This window comes from Emydura macquarii, unplaced genomic scaffold (genome assembly GCF_026122565.2).
Source record: "Emydura macquarii macquarii isolate MOO-44397 ecotype Brisbane River unplaced genomic scaffold, CSIRO-AGI_Emac_v2 contig_931, whole genome shotgun sequence".
Classification (NCBI taxonomy): domain Eukaryota; kingdom Metazoa; phylum Chordata; order Testudines; family Chelidae; genus Emydura; species Emydura macquarii.
This window is the reverse complement of record NW_027131068.1, coordinates 42642-65387: the sequence shown is the minus strand read 5'-3', so window position 1 is coordinate 65387 and position 22746 is coordinate 42642. Positions and strand designations below refer to the sequence as shown.

Sequence of the window (22746 nt, the reverse complement as noted above, 5' to 3'; positions counted from 1 at the left end):
GATGGCAGGGTGATTGAAGTCCCCCATGGGAACCAGGGCCTGTGATCTGAAACCTTCATTTAGTTGTCTGAAGAAAGCCTCGTCTACCTCATCTTCCTCGTCCGCTGGTGCATACCAGACGCCCACCACGACTTCACCCTTGTTGCTCTGGTCTCTAAACTCAGCCCACAGACTCTCAACAGGCTTTTCTCCAGTTTCATACCAGAGCTGTGAGCAGTCGTGTTTCTCTGTTACATACAGTGCAACTCCTCCACCTTTTCTCCCTGCCGGATGGGAGATTTCACAGGCCTGGGTGGTGGAAAATCAACCCGGAAGGACATTTCTCCCCTCCAGCGTGTTCCCTCCTGCCTGGACAGCCGGGCGAGTGTGGCCTCTCCTGCCTACAGGCCTCTGTCCCCAGGGGAAACTCAGCCACCCTTTCCCTCGGCCACCTGGGCCTGGCCTTGGGGGAGGAGGTAGAAGCAGGACACCTGGGTTCTACCCCCAGATCTGGGAGGAGAGACGGGTCTACTGGGTTTAGGGTGACCAGATCTCCTGATTTTATAGGGGCAGTCCTGATATTTGGTGCTTTTTCTGATCTGGCACCTATTACCCCCACCCCATCTCAATTTCACATTTGCTGTCTGGTCTAGATAGGGAGGGAAATGGTGTCCAGTGGTTCGAGCGAGGGAGGCTGGGTGTCAGGACTCCTGGGTTCTCTCCCTGCCAGTATCTCTTGTGAACAGAAGAGTCCGGACCTTCACCACACCACATGCTTTATTCAGCGAATGCAAGAAGGAAACCGCAATCCCCACACAGAAAGAGAAGAAGCAGCCGGTGTCCACGGGGGAGACAGCGCACTGCACCCCTCTGGCAGGGAGGAGAGGGGGAGGATGCCAGGACATGGCTCAGGGCTTCTTGTTGTCTCCACCAGTCCTGGTAGGTGGGTTCACTTTGACCCGGGTCACGACATTGACCACGAACTGCGCGTACTTCTTCACCCCTGGCCTCAGAACGTTAGAGCTGTGGAAACTGCATCCAGCCGAAGCCTTTGGCAGAGTAATGTTACCTGGATGGGGAGAGTCACGTGATCAGGGATCCTATAGCCATCTGTCTCCCCGAGGATGTTCCGCACACACTCCCCTCTGAGCAGGACTGCGCCCAGCTCTGGGCGGTGAGTGGGGTCTAGTGGGTCTGAGCACGGGGGCTGGGAACCAGGACACCTGGTTCTAACTCACTCAGACTCGGACTGTGCCCCAGACCCTACCCAACCTGGAGGAATTACCCATTATTAATGTCCCGGCGATATCAATACATTGATTCTCGGCGCCAGTGCAGAGTAGGGGCTTCATGTTCTTGCAGAGATACGCCCCCAAGACGTAGCACGACGGGCACTGCCAACCGTTGGGGACGAGGCTCACGGCTGGCACTGAGAACAACAACCAGACACACACTGTCAGCCGGGACTGTGGAGTCACCTCATGCTGGGCTTCATCCCAGCTTTGGGAGGGGAGTGGGGTCTAGTGGCTATATCTGGGAAGGGCTGGCAGACAGGACTCCTGGGTTCTCTCAATGTGTGACCTGGGGGATTCTTAGTTTGCAGCAGACACATACCTCGGATGGACCCGGAGTTGCAGCCATCTGTGTCACAGCAGGTCCTGTTCACCCGTCTGGTGATGTTCTTCCCATAGGTCAACGTGAAGTTTTCGGTCTTACAGTTCGCAGGTTCCAGGCACGACTTAGCCGTGTAGGTGAAGGAGTTCGTCCCTGTGGGAGGGAAACAGAGAATTACCTCTTAAATCCCAGGCGTGTCCCCGCCCGCTGCTTCATCCAACCTCTTCAGTATCCATCCACCCCATCTAAGCTCATCTCTCACCCCCGATAGAACCCTCTCTTCTAGCTGATCCAGCGCCTCCATCCACCCACTTCCCTTCCCCCATCTAACCCCAGCCCCAGCTGTGACAGTATCTGTCTAAACTAAGCAGCCCCAGCTCCAGCAGGGGAGGGGAATCTACAAGGGTAGAGCACCGGGGGGCTGGGAGCCAGGACTCCTGGCTTCTGTCCTTGATTCAGGGAGCACAATGGTATTTTCACTTAGTAGAAGTCTTGTTTCACTCACCCACATTAAACGCTGCAATGAGTTTGACGCAGGTCCCTTCCGAGGGGGCGCAGAGCTGCAGGGGGCCGGAGCACGATTCCCCTTCGGAATCACACACCTCGCAGAGCAGAGCGCTCCCTGGAGGAAGGAAAAATTCCTACTCAGTGCGGAGTAACGTTAGCCCAGCCACAATGGAGTTCAGATGTAGGGAGAGTTTAAATGCATGAAGGGAACATTGTGACACCCTGTGCCCTGAACCACAGACTATGAACCACACATTGATCGTTCCCTATGGCTATAACCAGACATATTGAACAGGGCACGTGTGATATCCAATGAACAGTCGTAACCTGCTAACGGCCAGACTGCTGTCACAATAGGCATCTCGCTGCTGTGTGTCCAGGTGTAAGATTTTGCTCCCATTACAGTATGTTCTAAGTTTGTTAGTAAGAGCAGAGGAGAGACCCGTGCCCAGGAGGAGCTCGACAGCTGAGGAGCTGTAAACGGAGGATTTACAATACAACACCCATGGCCCAAGACTCGCACGGGTGGGGCTGAGCAAGCTGGTGACTCAGCAGGGCCCACCTGGACGTGCCAGGACTCACGTGACGTGTCTACTGGCCCCATGGTCTGAAGAGATCAAATCAGGATCAGAGGCTGCTGGCCGTGTCCTTTCCCCTCCCCATCCGCCCTAAAAGCAGCAGGATTCACACTGGAGCACTCCGGCTGTGTCTGCGCTGCGGGGTGCTGGCGACACAAGTGACGGGGCCATTCAGCCAGCGTGGGGAGTAAACCCGCTGTCGCACGTCCGCACTATGCACCTCGTGCCAGTGGAGTCATTCACACGGGCAGCTCTTGCACTGACACAGGCAGAAGTGCACTGTGTGTAGCTGAGCCACTGTCCAGCTGGATGCAGGCTGCTTTGGGAAGGGTTGGTGAGGCCCCACGGGGCGGGTGCAGCGTCACAGGATGAAGGTTTCTGAATCCCGATGTTCTGGGGCGTCCTGCGAGATTGACAGCCGCCGTCCCACGGCCCGTCGTAGGAAAGCAGTATTGATTCCCCCCAGTTCTCCCACAGCCTCGTCTCCCCACAGCCCCGGACAATGATCCCCCCCCCCCCGCAGTCCAGGCAGGAGCCCCTTTGCTGACACGAACCACGAGCACAGCTGGGCAGTGACTGTGTGAGCTCCAGGCTGAGCAATTTCAAACCTTCCTGGGGCTTTGACAGGGGACTCGGGCGCCTGCCTGGGCAGCTGGATGCAGGGCAGCCGAGTTCAGAGCAGTGAGCAGAGCGGTCAGCGTGGGACCGTGATATAGCCCTTGGTGCCCAGTTACGGCACCCGGCGCCCACACTGACGCTTTGTTGCTCTGAATTTGCCGCACAAAGTTCTGCGTCTCGTGTTGAGGCGGTTTTAGTTTGTCACCACAGCAGGGACGTTTTGTCGGAGGAGAGCACAGTGCCGTGTCCGGCACAGCTACTTGGTCCCCAAACGCTGACGTTTGTCGACAAAACTCTGCAGTCTGGATGAGCCTCTAAAGACTGGACCCAGCCCTTGAGAGAAGCCTGGACACTGAGACTGGAACGTCCCAGGGGGATGAGAAAACTGCCTAACGTAGATAAAGCCGAGTGCTGGAGGTTTAAAATTTAGATTGCGTGTTTTTCTTTATTTCCTTTGGTACCTATCTCTGCTCTCCTATGCCTGCCCCTTATATGCATGGAATGTCCACCTTTCTGTAGTTAATAAACCTGTTTGATATTCTTAATTAAAACAGTGTGTTTCACTGAAGTGTTTGGAAAAATCTCTGCTCAGTCAACAAAAGTTGGCGTGTCTTCTCCCCACACTCAGGGAGGGCGAACGGGGTAACACATCTACAGCACAGACTCCTGACCAGGGCAGTACAGGGCAACTTCGGGGTGCACGCACAGAGCTGGCTCAGACCAGCTGGTGCCTTTCTGGGTGAGATTTGGGAGTGGCTCTGAGAGCAGTCGTGACATCTAGCTGGGCGTGGGGTTCCACCTTCCGTCATGCTGCCACAAACAGACGTCTTTTAATTGAAGAAAGAAAGAAAACTAATTGGTGCACTTAGTTTTTTTCAGAGCTTTCATCCAGAAACATCACTTCAACCTCAGCTCCCCTGTGACGGAGTTTCCCAGGAACCGTTTTCTAGAACCACTCCGGATGAAGCCAGTCAGGACTCTTGTGCTTCGAAGTCTGGCCCTCGGGGCCCCATACACCAGTGCAGCTGCCTCCTGACTCTAACCTTGGAGGATCCAGCACCCCTGCTCCACCAGAATCCCCCCTTGTATGAGATCATGGGGAGCTCTTCTACACCCCTAAGGGACCATGCACCCGTCTTGCAGTCAGGAGCGATTCACAGGCAGCGTGGGCATCAGAAGGGTTATTAGCTCTCAGGATCACGGCGTGGGAAGACTTTGCTAGCAGCTTACTTAGGAGTTACATCACAGCGCCACCCCACCATGGCCCTAAGTGAGAGGAAATCAATATCCCCATGTTATAAAGAGGGGAACTGAGCATAGGCGTAGTTTAATGTCAGTATTTGAGGGGGCAGCTCCAGTCAGGACATCGGGGTTGTGCTTGGGGGGACATATCCCAATCCTGCCTGAGGCTCACAGTTTGGGGACACAACGTCCCCCCGCCTCCTCCATAGGACACGGATGAAACTGAGGCACAAAGACGAACTGTCAGATTCAGAGTCAGAACGAAAAACACAGTCAAACAATCCCCACCCGATCGACCCCCCTCCTCCTCCAGAGCCAAAGACAGAAGCAGGAATCCTGGTTGCCAATCTCCCCTGCTCCCTGCTCAGAGTTGGGGATAGAAACCTGGAGTAGTGATTTGTGTCCATTTCTACTATCACCCACCAGACCCCACTCCCTTCTCAAAATCAGGCATTGAATCCAGGAGTCCTGGGAACCCAGGAGCCCCCCCGCTCCCACTCTAGTCCACTATACCCCATTCTCCTCCCAGATCTGGAGATAAAAGCCAGACCCCTGCTCTCACCCATTAGATCCCCAACTCGCTTTGAAATCCTGGGATAGAACCCAGGAGTTCTTGCAGAAATTCCATCCTGACCCAAGAATCCATCATCGAAAGGGGACCGTTCCCTGGCTGAATTCCCTTCCCATCCAGTGCCCGGCTCCCTGTGCCCGGGGACGGATGGGGACTCACCTGTGGCCAGGAGAGCGGACAGCAGGCAGAGGGGCAGGGGTGCCCACATGGTGCCCAGTGTTTGCTGCAGTGAACGGTCTGCAGAGCAGCGAGGAAGCAGCTGGCGATATCTATGGCAGGAAGGTTGTCAAATACCTGCTCGGAGATGGGCGATTTCAATCAAAGAGGTAAGCAAGGTCTGAGTGGCCCTCCCCTATTCAACCAGCTGAGAGGGGGGCCCTTTATTTGCATGGGCTCTGTATTGCATGAGTACAATCAGGAGCTCAGCATGCGTGTACTGTGTCTGCAGAAGCACACCTAAGTGCTGAGCATGAGGGGAAATGCTCAGTCTGGCTGGTGTTGGGTTACAAATCACTTTAGAGGTACCTGCAGGGGTAATGAAATGTTGTCCTTCTGCGGTATGAACAAATGGCAGCAGAGCTGTGCTTAGCCTGGTCTGAGGAAAGAGTCACCCTTAGGTAAAGAGAACTGAAGAAAAGTGGAGTACGGCTGGTAGAGCAAAGCAAGAGCAAGTGTGGCGTGGGTTGGGCAGGCTGGCTGGTGATTTATTGTCACTCATGGGTTGACTGTGTTCTCCCACTTTTGAAAGGTAAAGTGTCTCTGTTTAGGTTCTTTTAGTTTTCTAATGGAGTGCGGCATTTCTCTTCTGTCTGCAGCTGCATCCGTTTCTTTAACAGGGCGTCCAGACTAGAAGCAGGGACAGTGCGCCTGTGTCAGCAGGGGTGGGGTAGGGGGGTTTGTATACTGAGAGCTAAAATCACTCAGGCAATGGCTGTGTCTAATATTGAGGCAGAAACCACATCAAGAGCCCTCTTCACTGTTTTAGTAGGTGGGTTTTCCCAAGGATGTTCTGTCTCACCGTGGGTCAAGCTTTATGTCACAGCTATTCACGAGCAGTGGACATTATGTGGGGTAAAGGATTTGAAGAGAGACTCCTGGGAGGGAGGCACGGAAATCAGGGAAGCACCGATGACTGAATATGTACAGAAATTCAGGAAGGAGTTGGAAGATAGAATGGATGTGGTTCAGGCAAACCTAAAATACAGTCTGGCAAAAGAAAATGTGTGGGATGATAAAAAAAAACTTGTAAAAGCTCTTTTGGAAAAGGGGACCTGGTCCTGGTTTTGAACTCTATGAGGAAATGTAAAATGCAAAACACATGGGATGGGCCTTATGAGGTGACAGAGGTGGTTTCTGAGGACACATACTCCATGAAGTAACCTCAGGACCACGCTGTTCCCCAGTTGGTACATGTAAATAGACTTAAGCATTATCACAGCAGGGAGGCCATGGGAAACATGATCTGCTGTGCAGAAGGGGAAACTGTGGCATCTGGTCTCATTGACCTATTGGCAAAATACCAGAGTGACTTCACCCTAGAGGATATTAACATCTTCAGTGGTTTAACCCCAAGTGAGAGGGACGAAGTGGTGTCGGTGCTGCAGGAACACAAAGAAGTGTTTTCCAATAAGCCAGGAAAAACACCGCTGCTGAGCCATAAGATCGTCAGAAATGGGCCTCAACCCCCTCCCAGCAGAGCCACCAGGCCACTGGGAAGGTACAGGAGCAAATTAAGGTAGAGGTGCAAAATACGTTAGACCTGGGGTGATAAAAAAGTCTGACAGTTTATGGGCATCGCCTGTGGTCCTGGTCCCAAAAAGGGAAAAAAGAGAAGAGGGGTGGAGAACTAGGCAATGCTCGAGCGCTAAGAACTATAAGGCTATGACTAACACTACAAATAATACTAAATATAAATGAGGAAATCTTAACACACTACCTAAAAAAAGTCTCAAGAAGGAGTAGCTGACAATCACCCCAAGGAACGTGATTTGCCCCTTCTTATACCCTGACCAATGGGGTCCTCCTTCTAAGTCCAAACTTGGATTCTTCATCCCCAAATTATTAGGGTACACTTATTCTATAGGCTGGCAGGTCCGTGCATATTAATGACATATCCACATCCTTTCCAGACAGTTCGTTTATCTCACCTTTGTTATTTCTAGCCCTTTTTGTGGGTTCTGTGGTGTTTCTGTGAAGTTTACTCGGAGCATAACCTGTGACAGGCCCTCCTGTTTTGATGCCAGTAGTATAAGTTGCCTACCATCAATCAAATGTTATCCCCACCCACCTGTTACTGGAAGTATCGCCCCATCGGGTCACTTGACTTTTGCTCCTGCCCTGGAATGTTCCGCCCCCTTCACCCCTAAGCCCCGCATCTGTCACCAAAAGCCCTTTCCAGCCAGGCACCTGACATCTGGTCCTGCCCCGGGTTATGACTTCCACGTCAAGTTGGGCACCTGACCGGAAGTGGGTTGTGAGACCCCTCCGAGAATGCCTCCCACCTGCTCCCCACCAATAGGAGAGGGTTCCCCCCGAGGGACTGTCCCGAGATCAGGATTGGACCCCAGGTGGCCACTTGACCAGAAGCGGGCGGTACTATCCCTCCGCCAGTCGGCGGGCATTTCACGCCGAGAGCAGGATTGGCCCAGAAAGGGCACGGGGAGGAGCAGGGCGCTACCCTCCACCAATCAGAGCGGGCTTAGGCCGTACCAGCAGGGAAAGGTGCACCAATCGGTGATGGGGTGGAATCTCCAGGGCTCAACGGTTGGTCGGGTGGCAGCACCGCCCACGTAAGTCTCGGGGCCTTTAAAGCATCTAATTTTTGATACCGCGTGGTTCATAGCTCGTGGAAAAACGCCGAGAGGAGGAAAAATGCCGAGAGGAGACTTACAGCTATTTCTTTTCTGAAAATCTCTCGGCAGATGACCCCAAACAACGTTGCATCAGGCAGCGTAGCTGAATTGGGCCCGGCTTGTTTCTGGTCAACGATGATACAAATCGATGAAGAGGATGACCCCAAGGATGGCACCTATATGGAGTTGAAGAGAAGTCTTGGCATGGAACTTGCTGAGCCGGTGCCACGTCGTGAGTGTAAAAAAGTCATGCGGGCTATTGTACGTGTTACTGTGTATGCTGTCCTTAATCACTGTCTTAGGGAAAAGCTTTTCGAAGATTGTGAGGGTTGTGTCATAGACGCTCCAGGCCAATGGGACCATGACTGCGTGACTTGGACTTCAGAGGATATAAAGTGCAAACTTCGGGACCTGTGTGCTGAACTATGTTTTGAAAGCTTGTTGAACTCTGTTATTGCCATAAGTTATGTTATGCAATGTCTCTGCTTAACTCAAGAACATTTAGCACAAGGGGTGACCTTGGTAAAGGCTGTGCAATTCGGTCAAGACCCCGGCAGTGTTTTAAAGACAATGACCAAACCAGAGGATGCCTGTTTAGAGCGTAATATGGATCGTCTGGTCCGCACACACAGTTACAGGACCCTACATAGGAAGCAGACTATTTGTCAGAAATCCAAAAGGATTAAGTTAGAGAATGGTGAGGGGCCCTACACATGGTGAGGGACGATATCAGGCTTGTTAGCTGTAAATAAAAGTATTGAAAAGGGGCTTTGTGACTATCTGTGTTTCTGTAAGATGGTCTGTGTGGGCCTTCTATATATACACATATATATATATGATAAATGTTTCGAGGTGGCTGCATGTCTTTTAAATAAAAAAACGTTTTTGTGAGAACCCAGCTATTGTGTCTTTGTGTATTTACAGAAAAAAGCTGAAATGTGTGTAGTAGAAATCTGGGGGGAAAAACAAACCAAAAAAAGTGTTTAAAATAAAAGGAAAAAAAAATCTGTAAAAAACAGGAATGTTTGAGACGTGTCTGAGTACAATGGCTCTGACTCATCACCCCACCCCACTGTATTCCAAGGAGCCAACCTTTGTTTCCACCAGGGTTAGTTAGTGATCAGGTAATTAGGATTGCTGGGCCTCACTCACAGTAAGGGAGGTGACTGAATGCTATTGGATAGTTTAAATATTACCTTGGGAGTTTGTAGAATGCGATTGGACAATTTAAAAAATAAAGCCTCAGGAATTGGTGGGTCATTTTTACTCTTTGCAACTCAAAGTCATGACGGGTTTGAAATACTATATTAACAACAACCACAATAAAAAATCAAAGCCTCCACCATACCTTGCAGATTTTGAAAAAAGCCTTTGTTGTAATAACAATCAATGTTATTTGTAAATGTGTACTTTGTGCCATCCCTCTGCTAACTGGACTTTTGACTTTTTGACTGTGGAATCAGGAGAATATCGATAGGATGCCCTAGGTCAAATGGCTGCCTGGGGTCCTAGACTTCCTGTCACCAGGAGCCCCCCGCTATGTGACATCCGGGAATGGTGTTTACCTATCCTGGGGTCATAGGGTCACGTGGCATCTGGAAGTGGTATTTGCCCTTCCTGGGGCCATAAATCGTGGGGCATCTGAGAACCAGACATATTACAACAATCACTATGTAGGTGTGATCCTATATTAGTCTGTTGTATCTGAAAGCAAAACGAAGCACCAGTAGCCAGCACAAAGCTGTGCTGCTTGGGCTTCCCCATAGCTATGGTTATTTGTGTGTGTCAATAAAACCTCTTCAGTATTGTCTGTGCTGCCTGATCCTTGGGGAAAATCCTTCATGCTTTACACTGGTAACAAGCGGAGTGCCCCAGGGGTCAGTGCTGGGGCCGGTTTTGTTCAACATCTTCATTAATGATCTGGAGGATGGGGTAGATTGTACCCTCAGCAAGTTTGCAGATGACACTAAGTTAGGGGGAGTGGTAGATACCCTGCAAGGTAGGGATAGGATAGAGAGTGACCTAGACAAATTGGAGGATTGGGCCAAAAAAAATCTGATGAGGTTCAACAAGGACAAGTGCAGAGTCCTGCACTTAGGACGGAAGAATCCCATGCACAGCTATAGACTGGGGACAGACGAGCTAGGCAGCAGCTCTGCAGAAAAGGACCTGGGGGTAACAGTGGATAAAAAGCTGGATAGGAGTCAGCAGTGTGCCATGTTGCCAAGAAGGCTAATAGCATATTGGGCTGCATTAGGAGGGGCATTGCCAGCAGGTCACGGGAAGTGATTATTCCCCTCTATTCGGCATTGGTGAGGCCACATTTAGAGTATTGTGTCCAGTTTTGGGCCCCCCACTACAAAAAGGATGTGGACAAGTTAGAGAGAGTCCAGCGGAGGGCAACAAAAATGATTAGGGGGCTGGAACACAGGACTTATGAGGAGAGGCTGAGGGAACTGGGCTTGTTTAGTCTGCAAAAGAGAAGAACAAGAGGGGATTTGGTAGCAGCCTTCAACTACCTGAAAGGGAGTTCCAGGTAGGATGGGGCTAGGCTGTTCTCGGTGGTGGCAGATGACAGAACAAGGAGCAATGGTCTCAAGTTACGGGGGGGGAGGTCTAGGTTGGACATTAGGAAAAGTTTTTCACTAAGAGGGTGGTGAAGCACTGGAATGGGTTACCTAGGAAGGTGGTGGAATCTCCATCTTTAGAGGTTTTTAAGCTGCAGCTTGACAAAGCCCTGGCTGGGATGATTTAGATGAGGTTAGTCCTGCTTTGGGCAGGGGGTTGGACTTGATGACCTCCTGAGGTCCCTTCCAATGCTAATCTTCTATGATTCTATGACTTCTACCCAGGGGCGTGCTGAAGGTTTTTTGGTTTCATCCATTAATTGGGTAATAGCCTGTTTGGCCTTGTCCATATAATTGGTAATTTGTATTAGGTGGGTCTCTTTACAAGACAATAATGATTTTGATGATAACCCTATTGGGGGAACATAGACAAGAAATGCTGGTGTACTTTGGATAGTTAAATCTTGATAAGCTGGGTCAGACAGAACGGTAGTGATGTTCTCAAAGGTGGGAATAGGGGAAATTGCTTGATTTCCAATTAATGTAGGTTGCTTTGGAATAAAAGAAAAATGTGGGTCTGTGACCTGAGACTCCAATGGACCATAGTGGTTCCTTCTTTGATTGGTTACCACGGAAAATTGGCCATTTCCAGCATAGGACACCTTTTCCATTGGAGTTCTCCACTTGGTCAGCCTCACCAGGCATGACGAGAACGATTTGTTTTGTAACTCTCTGTGTATCCACACATAATGGTATCTGTCTCAGACACATCCCATCTACAGATGTACTGAGGCCCTTTTTCAAAGCAACAGGCCATCTGTGGAACTTTCCAAGTCTGAGTTGGAGTGTGATAGATCACGAAGAGAGGCACATTGATACATTCTCTGTAGATGTCGTCTTCCAGGTGACCCATGGACTGGACAGCTGCCAATTACTTGTATACATCCTTGTCTGGGTCAAACACCGGCAAAGAAATAGCGAATGAGACATACAAGGATTGTGCCACTGTACAATTTTTTGAAAAAGAACAACTGTCTCAGTTGGGGTGAGGTGTCACAGACCCCATCTGTCTCACTGTTCCCAATGACAAATGCTGGCATAGATCCAAATATGTAGTTCACTCCCTTTCCGGCCTTTGAAAACACTTAGAGCAATAGCAACGTAATCATTGTTCATCTTTGATTCGGTCTGGAACTTTCCCCAGTTTTAGAGCTTGCAATGTATCTGTGATAGTATTTATAACATATTCTCCATATGCAGGGCAGATAATTTCCTTTCCTAGATATTGGTCCTTTTGCTGAGCATTGTTCATAGTGACCAGTTGGTTAATTTTAAGTTGGGTTTCATTAAACAGTTGGGCTGTCTCATGCATGTTATAAATAATAAATCGCTTCTCCTGAGTTAGTCCCTTTACTCCCCATAACATTGGGTTGATTACCTGGTGAACTTCCTCCTGTAACACATAATTTATGTGTTTGCAAATGTTCCAAATATCTATTTGTTTCCAGATTGGCATTCCTGAACTGAATAGTCCTGTTACAGAACCCAAAATTCCAAGAGGATTTAAGCTGTGCTTCCTTCTAAAGGTATGGAATTTGTTGCCCATTCCCAACAAAGGAATGTCTTGCATTTGCTGTTGGTAAGTTGCAACTTTATCTACAAGGAGCACTGAGTAAAAGGAAGCCACTTTGGTGTGCTTGCAATAAGTAAATTCACCTAGTGACCAACTAGACAGATTCAATACTATGGGTATATGCATGAACCGAAGTTGATTAACCAATACCATTGATATGGGCATTATGGGAAGACCACTAGTGGGTCCTGGGTCTACCATTGGACAAGTTACATTATCTTGTATTGAATCATTGTAATCATAATCAACAATTGGATCCCGAACTTCCAACTCAAAAGTTACATTCAATATGTATTTCTTGTTTCCTGATTTAGTTTGGAAGGTTGCTACGATACATACTTCGTACTGTCCCTCATCCTCATATTCGATTTTGTATAAGGTCAAACTACCTCCAGTTATCAAGATAACACATTTGGCTCTGTTCTTCCCGGTCCCATAAGGCACTCCATGTTTGAGGGAAGTTGAATTTGTTGGTGAAGAGGTATAAGTTTTACATCCTCCCCCCTTTGAGTCACCATCCAAGGGCAAGATCTTTTTCCAGCCAGTGGATGGTAATGCGACTACTCTGGCTAATTTATACTGAAAGGTGACATCTTCCCCTCTAATTCCCTTAACCTGTCGAATAGGGCTGTGGACAAGTTCTGGATTAGACCTAAATCCCCAATTTCCAGGAGATCATTTATATATGATGATTGGACTATTAATTTAATGTACTTCCACTTATCAGGAAATTTGAATTGGCGGTAATAACTACCAGACATGCGTAAGGAAATATCATGTATAATTAATGCCGTTTCAATAGTCCAGGCAGACAAATTAGTTCCTTTCCATGTAGTCACTATCAATTTTCCCTGTTTCAGGGTAAATTTCAAACCCAAAATTACCTCCAAACTTTAAATCAGGTGAGGGTGAGGGTTTTACTCCCGTCTATCCCTTCCAACTCCAAACAATGTTTACCACCACATTAGTACTTAAAACATTTACAAGGTGAAGGAATGAGTCCATAGAAGCATTTTCCACTGGTTTGGTATGCATTTCTAAGGTAACCATATGGCCTGGATTGATCGTAAGAGTCTCTTCCACTTCTTTCTTAGGTGCATTTTGCTTCAAATGTTCAATTAATTGAGCATGTACATGTCGCCATGTTTCCTGATCTTGGGTGATTTGTTGTATCTTTTGCAACAGTTTAGTCCCAAATTAATTTCGGAGTCTTACCCTTAAAGTGACGATGGGTGCAGTAAATCAGGAATACCAGTGTCCATGTCATGGTGATGCTGGGCTTCAGTGGCAATGATTTCAACTGTTGCTCACCTTCCTGAGGAGGAAGCTGCTCCTGAGACCTGGACGATCGATATAACTTTAACTGATCAATATGGTGAATTTTGTCTGTATTACGCTTGCCTCCTGTTATCCTAATTTTATACACTGCCGAACTGAGTTTATCGATGACTTGGAATGGTGCGATCCATCGGTTACACAGTCCATGCTCTGGTGCCTTGTAAGTTAACAGCATTACTTGATTGCAACCTCCCAAGTATTCTCTCTCTGGGTTTTGCCTTTGCCTTTCATCTGGATTTCCCCAATTTAACAGCTACCTGCATGTGGACCTGATTTAAATGGTGTTGCAGATTTTGCAGGTATGTATCCATTTTTATTCCCTCCAGCTGAGTGCCACTGGTGTGCCAGATCAAATGTTCTGGTAATCGCATATTTCGGCCTGTCATCACCTCAAAGGGTGTTTGCTCAGTAGACGCAGCAGGTGTTGCCCTCAGTGCCATTAGAATTAAAGGCATGAGGGTGTCCCAGTTACACCCATTGGCATCAGCTAGTTTCCTTAACATTGCCTTTATTCTCTGATTGGTTCGTTCCACCATCCTAGATAACTGGGGTCTATATGGGATGTGTAGTCTCTGCGGGACTCCCATCAATTTAAGGCAGTTCTTAAAGAGCTGTCCAGTAAAGTGTGATCCCTGATCTGATTCCACCTTCGCAGGGATCCCCCATCAAGAGAAGACTTGTTCTACTAGTACCCTGGCTGTGGCTTTTGCAGTATTGACTTTTAAAGGAAATGCCTCAACCCACTTTGAAAAAGGATTGTCAACCACTAACAGATATTGGTTGCCTCTCTGGGTCCTGGGCAGAGGACCTATGAAGTTAATCTGCAGAGCCATCCTTGGGCCTTCATATACCTGAGATTTTAATGGCACATTTCTTTTGGATGGAGTAGGATTGGCTTGAGCATATGCCAAACAGTTGTCACAATATCGTTGCACATCCATCCTCAGAAACGGCCACCATCCCACAGACGTAAGATGTTGGACAGTTTTGTCCACTCCCTGATGTCCTCCTGTTGGAGTGTCATGAACCAGATACATTTCCCTCCGCAGGTGCGCTGGAACTACCCGCACAGGGAAAGGATCTGCTGTATACATCAGAACTCCATCCACTATCTGCAAATGCTGTCCGTATCTTCTGTATAAGGGATCTGTGAGTGACCACCTCTGCCTCTGTTTTGGAGAACTTTTGGGTTACTCTCACTATATCCTTATCTGATTTCGGCATCTCTCTTAAGTCAGGTATATTAGTCTTTACAACCTTAGTTGCAGCAATTGGGCACACTGGACCAGAGATAGTACTGGGACACTCTTGGTCTTTCTTACTCCAGGATTTCCCTGATTGGGCTCCTTCTCTGGCCAATTTTTGGCCTTCCCATTTTCCATTGTATAGGGTTCTAATTTACAGTGGGCCCTTATCTTTTTCACTCTAACTGGCTTTTCTGGAGTAGTGAGTTTTGCTGCTAACCATTGGATGTATTTTAACAGTGAAGCATACTTAATGGGTGACCCATCCAAAGATGTGAACCCATTAGTTTCCCAACATGGTAGAAACTCTGTAAGAGAATTGCATACCTACGCTGAGTCTGAAAACAGACAGATGTTTTGATTTGTCGTGGTGATGGAGAACTGCACGCAGTACTCCAATACACAAGCTATTGCTGCTAATTCAGGATATTGGGCCAAGGTTCTCCTTCTTCTTCCAGTGGAACCGCATAGATTCTGAACACAATATAATGTTTCCCTTCATGATACTAACTAGAGCCATCTACAAAAAACTGGTATCCCTTGAAGGAACCTGCTTCCTGTATTAAGGGTAGGAAAAGCTTTCTCGCCTCCTCCCTTTGATGGGGTTTAGCTGTATCTGGACACATATGTGGTTCCCCTTCATACAGCAGGGCAGTTGGTAACAGAGATGGTGTCCTAACAGGTTTCACTGCAATATCTTTCCCTTGCAACAGCAATGCCCAGTGGGCTAAGCGAGCATTTGAGACTTGCCCGTCCTTTCCCCTATTAGACAACACAAACTGCAGGGGTGTGTGCAATGACTGTAATATGATGAGGCTGAGGCCAATTAGAAAAGAAAAATGTTGAATGACCCAACTAGTGGCCACCAAGTACTTCTCACAATTGTCATATTTAAGCTCAATTGATGACATTAAACATGAGGCATAAGCCACAGGTCGGATTCTCCCATGCCTCTCTTGTGAAGCCACAGCCACTAATGCATTAACACTCATGGCCACCTCCAGATGATAGGGTATCTCTGTATTTGGAATGATCAACACAGGAGCCTTGACAATGGACTGTTTCAACTGAGATACTGCTTCTGTGTGTTGCTCAGTCCATTCCCATTGATCATTCTTCTTTAACTATCGGTACAAAGGACCTACAATAGAATCAAAATTGGGAATGAAGTCTCTGTGGTACTAATTAAACTCAAAAAAGATCTTAAAGCTGTTGTGTCCTGCGGTAGGGGCAATTTTGTATTGCGTCCACTTTCTGTTGTGCTGGAGTTCAACCCCATTTTGTCAAAATGAGACCTAAGAAAGAGACATGAGTACTCATTATCTGTGCCTTGGCAGGATTACACTTCAACCTTGCTTCCTTTAGAATCTGAAGGAGCTCATCAACCCTTTCCAGGTGCTCCTTCTTGGTACGAGTTGCTAAACAAAGGTCATCTACATACTGGAACAAAGCAGTTGGTTTAGAAAATTTGAACAGTACCCGCCCCATTTGTTCAAGAAATAATGCGGGGGACGTTTTGTATCCCTGGGGTAAACGATTCCAGGTATATTGGACCCCCTGGAAACTAATCACAAATCGATAGTGGGAACTGGGGGCTAATGATAATGTACAAAAACTGTTACTGATATTGAGAACAGTAAACCATGCTGCTTCTGGACTGGAGAAGGTCTGGCATCTTGGCTACTGTAGGGGTACAAATAGGTGTTACTTGATTAAGACGTCTGTAATAAATTGTGAGACGCCAGGAACCATCCGGTTTCCTAACAGGCCAAATAGGAGAATTGGCAGTGGAAGTACACCTATTTAGTACTCCCTGTGTTAGTAAAGACTTAACAGTCTTGTCTATATAGGGTTTGGCATGGTCTGAGTAAGGATATTGTTTCTGGGCTGGTACATCTCCTCCTTCTACGACAATAGTGACTGCCATACATCCACAATCATGTTTGTGCGAAGCAAATGTGTCCGCATGCTTGCGGAGCAAAGCTTGTAACTCAGGTTGGTCTGTGTGTTTAGCCACTGTTTTGTCCAGGTTATAGCCTTCTGATTCTGATTCCTCCACTGGAGACACCATGCCACATTCTGGCATGAGCCCCAGTGGGTAGTCAATTGCCTACTCTGTAAAATACAACAACTGAATAATCAAGTCAATAACATATCCCTGTTTGTATAGGAAATCAGATCCTAGTGAGCTGTTCCTTGGGTCTGCAATTTCATTAGAGTAAAGGTCTGAGTTTTTCATATGTGACCTATTTTTACTTCATTGGGTTTAGACAGTGTGGTTATGACCTGGTTACTTGCGAAAGTTGATAGTATTTTTGTACTCTTTGAAGACAGAGGAGAGGATCTAGGGTCTTTGACATGGCTAATGCTAATCGCTGCCCCAGCATCTATAATAAAATTCATGTGGCCCTCTACCACCGCAGATACTGTGGGTGTCCCGCTTGCATCCTGCCTAAAGGGGCTATGACTGATGTTAGAAATAATCAAACAGGTTATCCCTGGGGCAGATTGGGAAGACGGAACCCTTTATTGCCTGCTTGTTCCACCTAAACGCCGCCAGTGAGCAACAAGGGGTTACTTTACAATTCTTTTATCCATAACGGTCTGTAAATGTATATATTTCCAGCAAGTCCCCATAGACCCTTATTTGGTTACATTGACACCTATAAAATGAATATTAACAACTACATAATGAATACAATTATATCCACCCCTGTTTGTTGTTTACAGGATTATTGCACAGAGGGCAGGCACATCACCTTAAAACCTATACATTTTACATTAACATTCTTTGAAGTAAAGGCATGCCGGGGGGGGGGAGGGGCGGGGGGAAGGAAGATAATGCTTTCTTCCCACCAAGGCCTTGCACAGAAATAGCAATAGACTCATCCCCTGTGCAGATGGCCAGGAAGGGAGGAGAAGAATTGAGATAACAGACTCTAACTAAAATTCACACCAATTAACAGAAACTAGGTTTGCCCGTGCCTTGACCCAGTTCCCTGTAATTTAGGCCTGATCATTTGTCCAGCTTTGAACTCTTTATTCTCCTACAGGCTACAAACCAGATTCTTCCAAACCAGTGGCTGACCTGCAGTTAGATTCATCTACCCGTCACAGACAGGGCTTCTGATCCCTGCACTCGTCATCAAGAAGCTGAAGCAAAAAATTACACAGTCCCCTTTACTGCATCTCAGTCTCTGGCTTCCAGTCAGTCACAAGGTCCAGTAAAGAGAGAAGTTATTACAACTCTGTGCTCTTTACTGAAATGTTCTCCTGATCCCCAAAGGGTCAGACAGATCGCCAGATCAACATGAGTTTGGATTTTACCCAGAATACCGCGCTGTCAGCCAATCCTTTAGTAACTGAACTAAAGGTTGATTATAAAAGGAAAGAAACAGTCGAGGTGAGAGATGTTAAATGACTAAAGCGATCAGATACATACAAATCATTTGAAAGTCCACATGTATCAGGTTTTCATTAGAACTATGGAGTTTGCAGGCTGGTTCAGTCCCTCTGGTGCACACCCAGTACCTGGATGCGTCTCAGTCCCTTCTTTCACGGTTTCAGTTCCAGATGAGTTGGTCCAGAGGTAAGAAGCAGGAATGAAGACTGAAGACAATATGGATGTGCTGGTGCAGCTGCCTTTTAAAGTCTCTGCCTGGATCGTCATGTGGCTTGTTCCAAGCCCTCAGCCTATGGCATGGAAAACCCTCAGAGAGAGTCCGGGCATGTTCTTACATGTCCTGGTGACTCAGGTAACTGGTTTAGCCCTGGCTTTTCTCTCTGGGCTCATTGTACCTCTGAGTTTCCTTCATGGGCCATTGAGCTGGTTTATTGCTGCTGCCATCCTGTCTGGGGTATCTCCCAGAAACACAGCACAAGTTGAAATACAGGGATATTACACAGAACTATAACTTACAGTAGCAAGATGATACATACACATCATGTTGAGCAACTTGTACCATTTCTGTTCCTTTAACACACCCTCCCCTCCCCTATGCCTCACCCTGCTCCCTGTCGCTTTCCTGGGTCAGAGGGGCATTGATGTGGGTTCAGACCCCAATGTATCCAAGTGCTCAGTGATCTCAGGGTCTTGTGGCAGACCTCGCTGTGAGGTCAGGCAGGCCAGGCAGGCTCTGGCCCTGCAGTGCTGACACCCATCCCAGCCCGGGGCAGGGGCTTCTCACCTGGTTATCAGCAATTCCGGCCTGGAACCAACTCAGCTCTCTAGTCTCCGTCTTTAAAGAGCAGAGAAAACAGAGGTGAATGGTACCCAGCTCTCCTCGGAGAAATCCCGCTCCACAAGGCATAATCGCCCTCCACACCAGCAATCTTGCCCTGCGGCTCAGTCCTCTGACCCCCACCTAGCAAGTGAGGTTTAGTTCAAGAGGAACCGCTCAGTCCGTACTGGCTAAGCAACGCTTTGATGCCCTTTCCTTGGCAAATCAGAAGAACACCTGTGACGGTCCGTCCTCCTCTGCTCACCCGGTCCATAGTGATGCTGTATTACATGCAAACTCTGTCTGGGGCCGTGTCATTCAGAAACTCGGAAAGTGCTGATCATCTCTGGCCTGGGGAAGCGCGTGTGACAAGCTCACCGGTGGAACTGTAAGAAGTCACTGGAAGATATTCCTAACCCAGGCTCCAATGCTGGGGAGCCAGGACACACCAATTCCCTGCAGACAAAAGCTACCCAAGGCCTCAGCCAGGTGTCCCCGGAATCAAGGGTCCATCCCCCCCAGAGTGGCTGCTCCGTGGCAGGAGCGAGGGGCTGGGCGAACACACTCTGCATGGTCACTAAAAAACAGCCATTCTGTCCCCTGAATCCCCCTGGGAGATGGGGCTTGAACGAGCGAGGGGGCTAGCAGAGGAGAAACCAACCCCCCAAATCTGTTCCTCCCTCCCTCACTGTTCACAGCACCAGGAACACCTGAGGGACAAGGAAGGCCCCACCCAGGGGCAGGCAGGCCTTCATTTGTAACCACAGACAGACTGGGCCTCCAGCTAGTTTTTTACATTCATAACTGATGCAGCAAACGCCGGGGTGGCGGGGCCAGGAACTGCCAGGCCCAGGGGTTCTGGCCGGGCTCAGCCCTGGCACACATTAAGCCCCAGGGGGAATGGTCCTGGCTCAAAAGCGCCCAGCCAGCCAGACGGTGAGAGCAGATGAGGAGAGACCTTTGCTTTGAGCTCACGTAGCTCGTTAAGTGAGGCCCTGGTTGCCTTTTACCTTGTATTTCTTGGTGATTGTCACCCGGGAAATCACACACTATCATCACCTACAGCCCCCAGCTAAAATCTCTCCAACACATCATTAAAGATCTACAACCTATCCTAGCAGATGATCCGTCTCTTGCTCAGGCAGGGGGCGGCAGACCCATCCTGGCTTACAGACAGCCCCCCAACCTGAAGCAAATACTCACCAGCAACCGTACACCCTACAAAAAGTCCAATCCAGGAACCTATCCCTGCAACAAACCCTGTTGCCAGCTCTGCCCACACATTGACTCTAGTGACAGCATCACTGGTCCTAACCACATCAATCACACCATAAGGGGCTCATTCACCTGCACATCCACTAATGTTATATATGCATCATGTGCCGGCAATGCCCCTCTGCCATGTACATTGGCCAAACTGGACTGTCACTGCGCAAAAGGATGAATGGACACAAATCAGACATAAAAAATAATAACATCCATAAACCAGTTGGAGAACACTTCAGTCTCCCAGGGCACTCTGTTGGTGACCTGAAAGTTGCTGTACTTCTCCAAAAAAACTCCAAAAACAGACATGAAAGAGAAACTGCTGAGTTAGAAATTATCTGCAAACTTGACACATTCAAACTGGGTTTAAACTGGGATTTGGAATGGCTCTCTCATTACAAGAAGTAATTTGCTCTGATCACCCATTCTCACCTCCTACTCAATGCTTGTAATTAGGCCTCGAATACCCGGCTTTTATCCACCTACCCCATTGTTGTCTATTTCCTTGTTTATGTAAATGTTGCCTGCTATATATGTTACCTATTTGCTGTATCATTTCCACCAAGTGCATCTGAGGAAGTGAGCTGAAACTCACGAAAGCTTATGTCTGCTGAAACTAAATGTGTTAGTCTTTAAAGTGCTACAGAACTCTGGTTGTTTTTGCTGTACACAGACTAACACGGCTGCCCCTCTGGAACACTATCCCCGGGACGCCCTCTAAAGGCGACACTTCCCCTCTGACAAGCCCAGAGTCTGAGTGTGGAAAGAAAACTGTTGATAAAAGAGAGGGGGTAACCCAGCACTGGTTGGGGAAACAGGGCAAACAGGACGGATAAACACAAACCTGTGAGCAGAACCAGCCGCAGCATATGTGGGGCCTGTCCTTCGCCAGCCCTTCCTTCCATCCCCTCACCCCCACTCACAACTTTTGTGTTGTCTCAGTGACAAGCTAGAGGTGGGGATGCATCCAAGCAAGGTCACCCCCACTGTGCTGAGGGAAGGGGGTGCTGGGCTTGCCCTGCAGTCTGGCCTCACTGGATCATTTGTCTCTTCGCTGCTGCGCTTGGCTAGATTCCCCTGCCGGGCGTGCTGCTTGCTGGACACTGGACTCAACTAGCCCCCTCTGCCAGCCGTGCCGCCTGCAGCTCAGTCTTCATGATTTCAGCTCTCAGAGCTCTCAGCCTCTCATGGTGCAGCTGTTTCAGTCGGCAGGTCAAGCCAAGCGTCCCTTCCCCCTGTACAGTGTGGGGTGACCTCACTTGGATGCACCCCGAGCTCTAGGGCGTCTCCAGCCCAGCAAAACAGTGATGAGTGGGGGGTGAGAGGTAGCAAGACAGGGGAGGCGAGGGAGTCACAGGCAGAGGCTCACTGCGTGAAAGGGGTCACTGGTTCTAAAAGTTTGGGAACTTCTGGTGTAGCAGGCGTTTTCTCACAGCAGGGGGAACATAAATTCCCCAGGTCACTTGCCGAAGAGACCCTGCTCAGTTCGGGCTCACAGGGAGAGAGATGGGATAAAGTGGGGAATTTTCTTGATGCATCATATGCGTGCTGAATGTGCCTCAGTTTCCCCTCTGTGTTGCACATTTAAAGGGGTGGTGGAAAAGGGGGTTTGTTGTTGTAAGGACCAGGTGTGACCCCGCCCAGTAGCCTTGACCCAGACAGCCAGGACACTTAGCGACTGGTGGTCCAAAGGCCCCAGGGGCCCAGCCCATCTTGGGAGCTGTCCAGTTTTAGCCAGTGGGGGAAGAAAGGGTGGAAGAGAGAGGGCCGAGGGGATCTATTGCCTGGGGGAGGAGACAAAGGACGGAGGCGGGGCTGCTGGGAAGGGGACATGGGACGATTGACTGGGAGGCCGGATGGGGAACAAAGAGCAGCCTGAGGCACTGATCCCCCAGATGCAGGACACCCCAGAGAGACGGTGCTGAGACTGTCAGGGCTCGAGCCCGGAGACCTGCCTGTGCTGCGTCCAGACGCACATTGAACCTGCTGTTTTACACTGGCTGAGAGTCGCTGCAGCTGAGAGATCGGGAGGGGGGGGAGGCCTGGCTCACTGGGCGTGGGGGATCCAGGGGCCCAGATGAAGGGGACTCCCCTTGGGGGCCTTGGCGAGAGACAGGTGGGCTGACGGTTCAGAGGTGTGTTGCCAGGGCAGCAAGGCCTAGCCCCAGGGAGCGTGTGCAACCCTCGCCTGGGCTGTCACATAGAGGGGATCCTCCCAGGGGCTGTGCGGAGCTCAGGGGCCATGGGCCTGCGAGTCTGTGATGGCGGCGATGGACAATCCCAGGAGTTGTGTGGACTCAGGGCTGGCCTTGGGTCTGGGCGGGTTAAGTTTTGTTTGCAGTTTATAGTTTCTTACGTTCAAATCATTATTGATGAACGTTAATTATTTATTATTGCTGTCGATTATGTTTATATTAATTTATATGATCATTTATGAAATGTTAATTGGCTTTTTGCAGTTCGTATTTGTAACCCGTCTGCCAGACAGATACCATGAATACCAGATACCATGAATGA

General features: G+C 48.8%; 1 protein-coding gene across 1 annotated transcript; it reads right to left on the bottom strand.

The window, feature by feature from the left end:
- Window positions 1–748: 748 nt before the first annotated feature.
- Window positions 749–5317, bottom strand: LOC137149975 (phospholipase A2 inhibitor and Ly6/PLAUR domain-containing protein-like). Its single transcript, XM_067543627.1, has 5 exons — window positions 5269–5317; window positions 2099–2215; window positions 1594–1746; window positions 1265–1408; window positions 749–1048 (listed from the first exon to the last, which is right to left on the bottom strand). Exons 1-5 carry the CDS (start codon window positions 5315–5317, stop codon window positions 888–890), a joined length of 624 nt encoding a protein of 207 aa, XP_067399728.1. The 3' UTR covers window positions 749–887.
- Between the last annotated feature and the right edge of the window lie 17429 nt (window positions 5318–22746).

Coding starts and splice junctions, on each gene's coding strand:
- LOC137149975 (XM_067543627.1), bottom strand. CDS start 5,317: ATGTGGGCACCCCTGCCCCTCTGCCTGCTGTCCGCTCTCCTGGCCACA. Junction 2,216..5,268: donor GTCCGCTCTCCTGGCCACAG/GTGAGTCCCCAT, acceptor TCCTTCCTCCAG/GGAGCGCTCTGCTCTGCGAG. Junction 1,747..2,098: donor CATTGCAGCGTTTAATGTGG/GTGAGTGAAACA, acceptor TCCCTCCCACAG/GGACGAACTCCTTCACCTAC.